The sequence below is a fragment of the Ochotona princeps genome, chromosome 6, assembly GCF_030435755.1.
Source record: "Ochotona princeps isolate mOchPri1 chromosome 6, mOchPri1.hap1, whole genome shotgun sequence".
NCBI lineage: Eukaryota > Metazoa > Chordata > Mammalia > Lagomorpha > Ochotonidae > Ochotona > Ochotona princeps.
The window spans coordinates 56,998,002-57,010,744 of record NC_080837.1 but is presented as its reverse complement, the minus strand read 5'-3'; the positions used below and the strand labels follow the sequence as shown (position 1 = coordinate 57,010,744).

Below are 12,743 nucleotides of genomic sequence, written 5' to 3'. Positions count from 1 at the left end.
GACTTAAAATTGCAGTTGAGAATCAACTTTATAAAATACTAATCAATAATAACAGCAAGAATCAGAGATTAAGCTTCAAAGAAATGCTATATAGAAGACAATATTTAACTATTCAGGGAAATAATATAGAAAAATACTGTGTTTCAAACTTTAGTTTAAGATTAACTAAAACACACTTTCTGGTTAACAATAATATGCCAAATATGATAAGTCCAAAACAACTTTTTTCCGATAACTTTTAGTATTATTTAAAGTTAAGATGTTGATATATCCTAAGTTGATCTATAAATTTTGCAACTGTATTTTCTCAAAATGTACTGTCTGTGGCAGTAGACGAGTACTCCAGGGAAATCATTGTTTTCCCTAAGGTCATTGAGAGAAATATCATGATGTCACATTTTGTTGATCTTCTATAATTACATTAAAATATTATTAGATTTTTCTTGTCCTTTATATAAAAAAATTACAGGAAAAAAAATCCCTTTATCTCTGTCAGGCATGTGTGTGGAACATATCAAAAGTTTAACAGTGACTTTCTTTTTTAACTTGTTTATATTTTCAAATACCTTTTCTCTAACACTGAACTTTAAAGGAAGTAGTTCAAAAATAAACCCATCTTTCCCTAATGGTATGTCTACTTTCCATCATTGTCCTTTTTTTTTTTTAATTGAAAATTCTAGAATGCCAGCACAAAACAGGATCTCATTAACTGGTTTCTCTTTCTCAATTTCAGCATCGGGAGCCTGTTGTGTGGTAGATCTAGACTTGCTTCTAATGTATTTGTTCTGATAGAACTAGCAGATAACGTCCTTGAGGTTGTTTTCTACATAATAATAGATTTTAGTTCTCTTACAATTAAAAGATCGATCGACATTTGATTGTTTTCACACATGTTTCTATACAAACCTATCACTTTTTATAATTGTTTAAAATTTTTTCTCAGCTTACCTAATATCCTAATCAAAGGGATAATATAACATTCAAAAATGATTTTTATGCCCACAGAAGCAGAGATAATCTACAGAGGGTGATTATGAAGGCCTAGGAGAGAATCTTCTTCCTCCTTCAATCTTAGAGTTTTGTGAACCGCAAAACCAATCTTGCCGTTTGTAGCTAGGGAAGGAATTTAGGATGGTCAGTTCTGTCTTTTTGCTTCTTTGAGTAGGATGCATAATAACTTAAGACATAGAGCTTTAAAAAAAAAAAAAAAGGTCTACCCAAATCAATGTCTATTTTTTTTCTAATTTTTAAACATTACTCCCCCTCCCATTCTTTAAAATGACCTGAAAGAAAATATTTTAGCCTCTCAAAAGGCAGGCTTTTTTGAGAGAAGATTTATTTCTTTGAAAGAGCAACAGAGAAAAAGCTTCCATGCTGATGCACTCCCCAAGTGGCACCCCCAAATGCCAAGGCTAAGCTATATGAGCCTCCCACTGGGTGGCAAGGATCCAGGCACTCGTGTAGTCTCTCACTGCCTTCCCAGGTATATTAGCAGGAAGCACAGCAGACCAGACACAAACGAACATTCTGGTACGTGACACCTGCATCCAAAGTCATGGCTTCACCTACCACACCGCAGCACCAGCCTCAGCAGTTATTTTACACATTTCCTAAAAAGGACTTACAGATGCTAACAGGAAAAACCAAGCTTGAAACTGCAAACACATTCTGTAATTTGGCTTATGTGTTATTAGCCAATAGGCAAATAATACTAGTCTTAGGTAATATCTCCACAGCTTTTGTGACAGTGATTCCTAAGTTCAGTTTTCACATAGAGCATTTTCAGATGTGAACGTTTATAATGTAAATGATTAAGTAATTGAGCACTCACTGCGTGCTGGGCACCGTGCTATCTACTGAATAGCCATTCTGTTAATTAGTCCCTGGGTACTTCCCTGAGAAGCATGGAAAAGTTAGGGTCACCTGATAAAGCTAGCATTCAGTCTGCGTCTATTGAAGTTCAGAGTACATGATGTTAGCTATTAAAATTGCCCATTTAGTCTAAATATTCTCATCCCCTCGCTGATAGAATGAGAACTGGGAAAAGGAGAGCACTCAACCTGTCATATCTACAAATTGTTGAGGACTCCTAAGACTCCAGTTTTGCCACCCTTTGAAAAATCACTTTTAGACCTTTAAGGTTGCCAAGAGGAGAGGTATGAGCTTTGGAATCAGAGAGAGAGATTTAAATACTAGGTCTGCAATTTATTATCCACATGAACGCAAATTAATCTATCTCTATACTTGATTTCACGTTTGTAAGGAAGAGGTAGAACATTACAAACTTGGACCAATTGTTTCTCGTCTGCAATAGTTGGTTCTTGAATGTCGTGACTATTATAACCTACCAGGTGAGATACCTGTCAGTTATCAGAGTACCCAGACCTGCTCTCCAGGCCCGCCCCTGGCTCCAGCTTCCTGCAGATGCAGAGTTGCTGCTTCAAGTAATGGGTTCCTGCCACTCAGGGGGAACTTGGGTTGAGGTTCCAGCTCTAGTGCAAGCATTTGGGGAGTGAACCCGTGTATGTTTTCTCTTAAAAATTTTTTTTAAAGATTTATTTAGTTTTATTGGAAAGGCAAATTGACAAAGAAAGATCTTCCATCCACTGGTCACTCCCAAATGGCCACAATGGCTAGAGCTGAACTGATCCAAAGCCAGGATCTTCTTCCAGGTCTCCCACACAGGTACAGGGTCCCAAGGCTCTGGGCCATCCTCCACTGCTTTCCCAGGGCACAAGCAGGGAGCTGGATGGGCAATGGAGCAGGCAGGCGCACACAAAGGGGGCTCTTATTGAGCCATTGTGCTGGCCTCTCAGTTTCTTTTAAACTCTAATCTTACTCTTCTGTCTCCTATTCTAATTCCAAGTCTGTTAGTTTTTATTCTTCTCTATTTGGTATTTTTATTATGTAATTGCATTTATTGTGTATCCACCATGTGCCAGGAGCTTTACATATGTACTCATTGGTCCTCAAAACAACTTCATAAGATAATTGTCTGCATTTTACACATTAGAAGCTGTGACAGGTTACTTTGCTCGAGTTTGAACAGTTAATAAGGATGGGAGTTTGGCACAGCAGATGAATTGTCACATGAGAGGCCTGCATCCCGTGTCTGGGTGCCCTGGGCACCCTCCTGGAGTCCCGGCCACTCACAAGGGATGCCTAGATGCAGTTCTGGCTCCCAACTTCACTCTGGTTGTTGCCGGCATTTAGAGAAGTCAACCAACAGATGAAAGTTGAATTGCTCAAGCTTTCTCCCTGTCTCTTTTGCTGTCTCTGCATTTAAAAGTAAAAATTTGAGATTTCTTCAGGATTTCTGTATTGTTACTGGAAAGGTAGATTTACAGAGAAGGAAAGACAGATCTTCCATCTGCTAGTTCACTCCCCAAGTATCTGCAACAGCCAGAGCTGATCCGATCCGATCAGAAGCCAGGAGCTTCTTCCACATCTCCCACATGGGTACAGGGTCCTAAGGCTTGGGACCATCTACTGCTTTCCTGGGCCACAAACAGGTTGCTGGATGGGAAGTGGAGCAGCCAGAACACAAACCAGTTCCCCTATGGGTACTCAATGCATGCAAGGCGAGGATTTAGCTACTGAGCTATTGTGCTAAGCCTAAAAATTACTTTTCAGATCTAAAGAAAACCAGCTAGTAAAGTGATATACTTGACATTTAATCTGGGACTATACCCACATTCTTCTTAATATTCAGGTACTGGACGTGGGCATTGTGGCACAGGTAAAACACACTTACCAATCCTACATCCCCTAACAGAGTGCTAGTTCAAGTCCTGACTGTTCCACTTCTGATCCACCTTGCTGATACAATCTGCCTAAGGACTTGGGCCCCGCCTCCTAGAGTGAAGACCAGAATGGAATTCCTGGTTCATGGCTTCAGCCCAGCCCAGTACAGCCCAGTATACATAAGGGCCATTTGAGAAGTGAACCAGCAGAAGGAAGATCTCTTCTCTGATATTGTCTGTGCTACTCTTAAATAAATCTTTTAAAGAATAAACTCACATATCGCATTTTAGTTCAGTAACTTGACCACTTTTAAACTGGTCTTTCTTGTTACTGACCAAACCATAGCTGACAATCCATTGCATTCCCCTTTCAATCAATAGATTCCCAAAGTTATAGTCATCATGTTATTTATCATAATAGTTAATGATAATTGTGCAATATATGGATCACTATTATCATCAAGATATAATCACTGTTAGCGCTGTAGGAGTTACTAATCCCTGCATCAAACACAAACACGGGATCCCTTTGGAAACTTTGCCCTTTCAGATATAATAGTGCAAATAAATCAGCATTCTTTATGATCCAGGTAGCATAAGACAGTAGGATATAAAATGAAAATTAGGTACCACTGCATTCTTCACATGTAAACTGAGGCATATGCACTGTAAATTACTTGTGGAATGTGAGAATGTCGCATACGTAGCACAAGTACAATTTGCCAGAACTTGAGGACGTATGGATAACTATACACCACAAACACTAGGCATGAGTGGGAGGAGGTTTACCTAAACATGAGGAACACAAGGAGGAATTGCTGGTTTTGAGGAAAATATGCTTTGATTTGGGTAAACTCTTAGTGTTTTCCACTCCAGCTTCCTATACTGGTAGACATATGCTCCATCTGTACTGTCCAACATGGCAGTCACTAATCACATGGACCTGAGCACTTGAAGTGTGGCTATAGACGGAGGAACTGAATTTTTATTTGGTTTCAGTTAAAGTTTATTAATTTAAATTTAATGGGGCAGTAGCTACCGTATTGAGCAGTTCAGTGCTAGAGCTTTTATTACCAAGCGGTTAGGATAATATGCTACCAATACAGTTAATTGAATCTCTCATAGACACTTTCTCTTCTTTTTTCCTTTTTAACTTGTGTTGTCAGTTGGTAAGTATAGCATCTGTACACAAAGCAAAACCTTGTCATTGTCAAGCACCACCATCCTAACTGCATGCTCAACTCTGCTCTGTATCACCATCCTGACGACACTGCTCTCCGCTCCGTGGTTGACATCTGTAACTTTCTGCATTGTCTCTCTCGTGTCTGTTACCTGTCTTGTGTTTTTGTTTTCTCACTTCTGCTTGATACTCCATCCTCCATTCACAACAAAGAAAGAAACGCAGTGATAGTTCTCTTCCTCCCAAAACCTCCGCTAGAGAGCATTGGCCATCTCAAGGTAAACAGCCCCGGGAAGGCCGCCTGTGCCTGGGGGGAACGCCTCACCTAGAAAGCATGACTGCTGCTCTTCCACCTTCCTCTGCCATCCAGCCACAGTGCTGCCCTGTAAGCGCCACAGATTCCTAGCCTGTCCACTGCCCAGTGTGGACACACGATAAACCAGTTCAGATGTTCAGGAAGAATAAAGTTCTACAGAAATGACTTGCTCCTCAAGTTTTGAAGGGCTGTCCCATTTCGATTAGCATGAGGAAGATACTTGAAGAAAAGGACAGCTGACCTAGATTATGAATTCACAAAGTTTTTTCCTTAGTGGTATATATCTTAAGCGTAACATTTGGCCTTAATCACTTAACACATCAGTGGGAGCTGTACTCCTTATGGAACATTTTTGGTTTTCATTTAAGTAGTTTTACTTTAAGCGCAAAGGTTTATACTAGATGGAGATGCTAACATAATTATTTCTGAGATAGAAGTGTTACTTAGGGGCTGTACTGGATAACAAATCAAAAGTTCCCCTTACAAAGTAAGGGTTTCTATAAATTTAAGCCTGCAACATGGCTGGTGTTTTGCTTGTTTGCAACACAAAACTTTTATGTGCCCACAAGCTAGAAAACCTGGATGAAAGTACACCAAGGTACATGAAAGTTTGGCAAAAAAAAAAAAAAAAGAAATGCAGGTTTTTATACCAAAATTACTGATGATCCTGCAACATATAGCATTTGTTTCTAGGTTATTTCTCATGTAATGCCTTATGCATTTATCTAGAAAATACCTGAGAACTTAACATGTCCAAGATCCTGTAGTTTTGTTTTGTTATAAAGAATCACAATTCATAGAAATAAAACAGAGGTGAAAAACTGCTTTGTGACACAAAGATTTTTCCTTATTTTAACGTTTTGCTGCTTCTAAAATCTTACATTACTTGCTATGCCTGAGTGGTGTAATTGCCCAAGTTTCTCTCTTCTAAATTAAGAAATTTACAGAGCAAGTTTGTCCTTTTCCTCTGACCTGCAGATGAGAGCGCTCATCTCGCCCTCGCCCTGGAATGTATTCGTCTTCATCATAAAGCCATAGTTGAGCACCCAGGGTGTGTTTTGGCCTCATGGTCCTAACTTCCTTTTTGCAGTCTTTGGTTCCAGGACTGGAGCTGCTTTTTCCCACACTGGAGTAGTAAAGCTCCTTTTGGTTGTGCCCTGAGCCCTAGAGACAGGGCCTAGCCCTTCCCTCCTGCTCCCTGAGCTCCCCACTGCATGCTAGTGGTGCCCAGATCCCATTGTTTCTGGACTAAAGGTTTTGCTTCCCATCGCATTTGCCAGGGTTCCCAGCCCTGAGATTGTGCCACGCTTTCTTGCTATCATGAGGCCCCGAGCCACCCGAACAGTGGACTATAGTGGTGGGCTGTTGTAGGAGGCAGGTTTGAGGCTGGCTTTTTTCCTCCAAAGACCTTCCTGAGACTTGCGAGCCTTGGCACAGGTCAGTAGCGGAAAGGTCACTTGCTGTGGGCTGAGAGGATGGGTGCTGCACTAACGCCCTTGCTGTCTCCCACAGGCTCCTACTCAGAGATTCTACCCAGTGAAGCTGCCACAGCCACGCAGGTAGATGGGGCTGACCTGGCCTCGCCAATGTCTCCTCGAACTAGCAAGAGCCGCATGTCCATGAAGCTGCGTCGTTCCTCTGGCTCAGCCAATAAATCCTAAGGAGCCGAGCAGGCCCCGGCGAGCAGCCGCAGCCACCTTAGCGCGAACACAGTGTTAAGCCTGTCTCGGGCCTTTGTGTCGGCCAGAGCATGCATGTTCCTTTGTGTACATTTGAGAAAACACTGGATTTAAATAATTTGTAACTTAATATTTTACATTTGGGTTATTTATTCAGTTTGTTTCCCCCCACACTCCAAGCTGCCCTACTTTGAGGGTGAGCAGAATTTTATTCTACACTCTTTACTTGCCTAGCTAATTATGTCTAAATAGTTTTGCCTTTAATTTCATGATTAACAGTCAAAATATAATTGGACGAATAGTATATTTATTGTGTCCCATTGCAACTTTATGACTCACATATTTTTTTTTACAAATGTAAGATTTTAAGTTTAAGCATCTGTAAAGTTATAGCAAAAGTTACAAATCTGTTAATACACAGGATGTGTACAGATTATTTATGTTTGAGATTAAAAGTTTCAAAATAAATGACCTTATAGCATCTCGAATTCCACCAAAATCATTTTAGCAGTAACTCTTTCCTCCCAAGGCAGTGTCTCCTTTGCTGGCTGGGCAGCTGGTGTCGTGACACCCCATTGACACAGAATCACCGTGCTGAATTTTGATTCAGCTGATGTTTGGCTTTCTAAGTGCTATCATTGTGAGATGCCATTTCTCTTTTGAGATTCTGGCTCTTCGTTCTGGGCTGCTCAGCCCTGGTGTTTCTGTATTCTCTCTTAAGTACCAAAAAGAAGGGGGAGGGAGGGAAGAAGGGAAAAAAAAAAAAAAAACACTTTCTGGATGTTAAGTATGTTGCTCAAATTATGTGTATTATTTCTAAAAAGAAAAAGGAGCACAATCCAGGGGTGTGAGTTATATCTAATTTGTGAAAACTGAACTTGCAGGTGCAAGTCTTCCACATTCCACCCTCCAGAAGTGATTTCCTGTAGTGGATACGTTGCTCACATTTTGTTTTGAATGAGCATCTCCCAAGGAAACGTATGTAGCATGACCTGGGTACTAACTGCATGTGTAAATACATCATACAGGCAAGCCATAACATATAAATTATGTATTATCACTCATGTAGTATCTACAGATTTGTAACAGTGGGGGGAAAGATGACATGGTATTTAATAATACAATAAAAATATTCTTACCACTTCCTGTCCATGAGTATTGATTTGTCTTCTCTACTTCACATATTTCCAGATTTACTAAGTAGGGTCTTCTGATCAGCAAGGAAATTTAAGCCATAAACGGAAGCTATCTTATCTAATCACAGAAAAATGTTAAACTGCCTTTATTTATTCATTTATTTTTGCTCAATTCCCTGTAAAAGACACACGCCATTTTACCTGAGATCCTACCATACTTGTTTAAAATGTACCTTTCAGAGTTCCTGTGCACTTAATTTTATATTAGGAATAAAAACTAAAATTTCTATGAAATCTTCTGTAGAAGCAAAGGGATAAGGACTCTTCTTGAGAAAAAGATGAAACAAAAATTTTCCACAGCCAAGGTGAAGATGTAGCAAAGTAACTGCTTACATGCGTCCCAGGCTCACTCTTAAAATATACACATATGTGTGCATATATTTATACATGGTTGGCATGTTTAAAAATGAAGTTAAAAGCAAATTAACACCAAATTTGTTTCAACTTCAAGCTAACATCTTCATTAGTTTTTTTTTGTTTGTTTGCTTTTTTAAGAAAACGTGTTTGCTGCTGCTGTTGGGGAAACTATAATTTTAGGATAGATGCCTTGCCCAACTGTTCAGCCACCCTTGTGGAGTACTTGCCATTGCATATCTGTTCTGGTTGCAAAATTTCCTGTCTTTGTATTCATCTAAATGGGTCAGTAAGCTGTAAGACCACTGGCTTCTGGGGAGATAAGAAATTTGGCTTAGAGAACGGGATTCTTAAGACAAACACGACAAAGCACAGTTCATGAATGTTTATTTGGCGGCGAACATCTTACAGCTACGAGTTGTCAGGCAATGTTCAGCCAGTGTCCCACATGGCGACTGAAGCATGTTTACAGAATGTACACTGAGAATGGTTTACAGACACTTCAAAACCAAGTTGCCTCTGAAAGGAAAATGAATATCGAATAAATTGCCATTCACTTCCACAGTGGGTTATAGGAATAACAGCTTCCTTCAGCTGAACAGTTGTGTAAATAATACAGCATGAGATTCACAACAGAAGCATTAAACAGTTGGGGTGAAACCTTATGGAACAAACTCAAGGAAAAAATTCTGCACTTCAAAAAGCTATTTAAAGGAAGGCTCTAAGTAATTCATCCTGAATACTGCACACAAAATAGCTGGACAAGAATCTGCAGTGCCCCCAGCCCCATCCAGAAAAGGAGCACCCTCCCCACTGTCAAACACTGAAGAATGGACTAGGACAGAAACTTGGGAAAATGGAATGTTACCAGGAGATTCTCATACCCCCCAAAACAGCACACATACTCCTGTTCCCTGCCCATGGACACACATCTTGGATCTAGTCCCCCTATAAGTTTGGCACCAATCACACAACTTAATTCACAGAATATACAGTGCAGAATATCTGACCCTATTGAGACAGAAACTATACAGGTGCCTGTGATGGCGACAAAAAGGGGGACGGGAGAATGATGGCTGCTACTTTTGGTAGCCAGAACCATTTGTAGACACTGAGACACGAACGCACGCAGTGTGGCTTTCCGCAGATATTACAAATCATAGAGTGTGTCGGGACTCCCGAGCCTGGGATGAGGAGGGAAGGAGGGAAATCCCATTGCAGTGGGGTGGACTTAAAGCTGACAGTCTGTGTGTGAATGTTTACTCCTTATACATACCTGCTCTAGAGACTGATTTCACATGTTGCTGGCCGCCCCTCCGGCAGAACACTGACTACTGGGAGTGTTAGAGGAAGCCAGGAAGGAGAGCGAACTTCCAAGTAGAAGGAAGCCCGACAGAAATAACCAAGGTATGTTCTTCTCCAAAGCCAACTTCACCATTCGCGCCTTCCCAGGCCTCAACAGCCGGGCCGCAGTGGCATCTGCAACAGCAATACTTGCCGACTTTCGGACGGGTGGCACTTGTTGATGTGCCGGGTCAGCCCCGGGGAGCTAAAAAAAGTGGACGGGCAGTGCTTACACGAGAAAATCTGCTGCGGGCTCACGTCCGGTGCCCCGCCTGGGCCCGGCACTTCAGGAGGAGCCCCAGCCAGAGCTGGCAGGAGCAGCTCCTCGCGGACGGCGTGCCAGAGCCGGTGCTTCTCTCGGATATCCGCGGACGGGAAGTGAGCCCCGCATAATGGGCAGGCAAAGGCAAGCGGGCCGCCACGTTCCGAGCTGAAGCCCGGAGCGAGGGTGCGAGCAGAGGCCGCCTCGTGAGTGCCCAAATGCTTCCGCAGATAGGCTTGGCGACGGAACTTTTTGTGGCAATAGGGGCACACGAAGACCTCAGAGCCGCTACCAGCGCTAGCACCGCCCGGCCCGAGCACCCGGCGCCCCAGCCCCCGCTCGGGGTAGGCGATCTGGGGCAGCGGCAGCTCCGGCTGCGTCAGCAGCTGCAGCCCCTGGCGCGGGGCGCTGTCCAGGTGCTGATCCAGCGCAGAGCTGTCCCCGGCCCGCGGGTGCTGATCCACTGTCCGCTCCGCCTGGCTGTTCTCCTTCCCCTCCGCCAGGAAAGACGCGGCCACCCCGGAGACGGGGGACAACGAGGACGAAGACGGCGGTGGCGGTGGCGGCAGCGGCTTTCCGTCGTTGGCAGAGACAGTGGCGTTTGCCACCCCGGGACGTGGCTTGTGCCAGCGGCGATGGGAGGCGAGGTTGGCGGGGCAGCTGAAGACCTTATCGCACTCGGGGCAGCGGTACTCGACGCGTACGATGCGGGAGCAGCGGTGCTGGGCCAGCGCAAAGGGGTCCGCGTACTGCTCCTTGCACAGCTGACAGATGAACTCCCCCAGTGGCGTGCGGTTGCCCCCCAAGCCCCGGGGTGGCGCGCCGGGTTCCTCCTCCTTGATCTTCAGGCCCAGGACAGGGGATGTGGTCACCTCGTCAGCGAAGCTCAACTTCCTCATGGCCTTTGGCTTCTTGATTCCCGCAGCCATGGGTCCAGACGCGCAGCTCAGAGGTCCCTTGGCACGGCGCTTCAGGCCAGGCAGGGTGGCCACGACAGGCGCGGGCGCGGGCTCGGGCTGGAGTGCGGGCTCCGGGAATGGGACCCGCAGTGGCAGCAGGAACGGGTCCCCCGGGGTCGGGGCGGCTGCAGGCGCCACCGAGCAGGAGAAAGCAGCCACTGCTGTGGTGCCCCCGGGGAAGGACTCCGCGGAGACGGGCGAGCTAAGGCAGCGATCCAGGAACGCCCGGCGCAGTTCCGTGCTTGCCGGCTTCGCTGGGCTGGGACTGGGCCCAGCACCCTCCCTGCCATCGCCCCTCCACTCCGGGCCTCCCTGTCCACCCGCCTCGGGGCTCACCCCACCCGCCCGACAGGGCGACCCTGACAGCTCCCAGGCTGCCTCCGTCGGCCTCTTTTCCGGCTGCTCCTCCCGGGCGCGGGGCGCCTCCCTCTCCGCAATGGGCCGAGTGGCGCAAGGGGCGTCCCCGGGAAAGGCCGGCACCCCCTGGGGCCCGGGCAGAGGGAAGCCTCGCTCTGCCAGGCGCAGCCGGTAAGAGCCACCAGTCCGTTTAGTTCGCTTCACCAGGAAGCCCCTTGGCATGGTGGGGTCCGCAGCGCTGGGGGACCAGGAGGAGTGGGGGCACTCAGGGGCTGAATGCCGGCAGACTCAGGAGCCACATGGGCGGTCATGCCCGCACCGTCTTTATAGCTGAGACGTGCCTTGGGGGTGGGAGGGGGCCTGAGGGGCCGCCCCTTCCAATCCCAAGTGGGAGCGGGCACAGAGGCGGGGCTCCCGGACCCGCCTGGGGAGGAGGTGCACCTGCCCCACCCCGCAGCAACTCCAGGCAAAGACGCTAGAAGGTGAGATCCGGAACACCGCGCTCCCTCCAGCTCCCAAACCTGGGCTCTGCCAAGGGGAAGCTAGAAAGACGACCCCTGAGCATCAGGAGGGAGCGGGTCACACACTCTGCTGGTGCCGAGCGGATGAGAAGCTGCAGGCCGGCTAGCCCCACCGCGTCGAGCCTACACTTGATGGCAGGAGCCCGTCTGCCAGGCAGTATCGATCGGCGCCGTGCGCCTGTGATACTATGAGAATCCATCTGCCCAGAAGGGCTCTCAGCGCTGGCCGTGCGTGCTGGCGGCTGCCCAGATCCAGAACACAGCACGGTTCAGGCCCCGGGGCCTCCAAGCTGACAAGTATCCCCCCTCCTTTGGAGCCCCACCATGCACCCAAGTGCCGGGAGGGGAAATGATCCAATTTCCACTGTTCTCATCTAAAGTGGCTTCTCCGCTCACACTTCCTCCCACTCGAGCACCCAGAGGCATGACCTCATGCCTCCCTGAGCCGCTTAGCATGGAGAAGCTCCAGAGAGAACTGCAGTGAAACCCGCACCGCACGTGCCACCCGCACGCAGCCCGGCCACCGAGGGACCAGAAATCGACTCCCCAGCTTTGCCTCCCCCTCCCCCACCCCCAGCAACAAAATGGAGAGGTGTGTGGCGCTTAGGGTGAAATGAGAGGCTGATGAGACAACGTGACGGCTAAACGGGTCCAAGCGCATGATCTGGCTAAGTTTAAGGAGAAGGAAGCGGAGGAAAAAGCAGTGCATCCAAGCCTCCTGCCCTCGGTAGGTTAGAGCAAGACACCCAGGGAGGCCGCGTTTCCCAAGCGAGCGCAGCATCGTGGAGCTGGTTGTCAACGAAACACATTGCGTTCCTAACAGCAATGTTTT

At 46.3% G+C, this 12,743-nt stretch overlaps 2 protein-coding genes across 9 annotated transcripts in view; one reads left to right on the top strand and one right to left on the bottom strand.

The window, feature by feature from the left end:
- The window catches only part of RALGAPA1 (Ral GTPase activating protein catalytic subunit alpha 1), a 214,207-nt gene extending 206,148 nt beyond the window's left edge, over positions 1-8,059 (top strand). For 4 of the 8 annotated variants that reach the window (XM_004584764.3, XM_058666350.1, XM_036495464.2 and 1 more), the window contains one exon: positions 6,752-8,059. In XM_004584764.3, the coding sequence (XP_004584821.2) occupies positions 6,752-6,900 (149 nt within the window). In that variant the 3' untranslated portion in view covers positions 6,901-8,059. The remainder of the gene's footprint in view (positions 1-6,751) is intronic. The other 4 variants (XM_004584767.3, XM_036495466.2, XM_036495469.2 and 1 more) reach the window with 1 other exon arrangement.
- Positions 8,060-9,883: 1,824 nt separating this feature from the next.
- Positions 9,884-11,730, bottom strand: INSM2 (INSM transcriptional repressor 2). Its single transcript, XM_004584761.2, has one exon. It carries the CDS (start codon positions 11,610-11,612, stop codon positions 9,924-9,926), a length of 1,689 nt encoding a protein of 562 aa, XP_004584818.2. The 5' UTR covers positions 11,613-11,730; the 3' UTR covers positions 9,884-9,923.
- Positions 11,731-12,743: the final 1,013 nt, after the last annotated feature.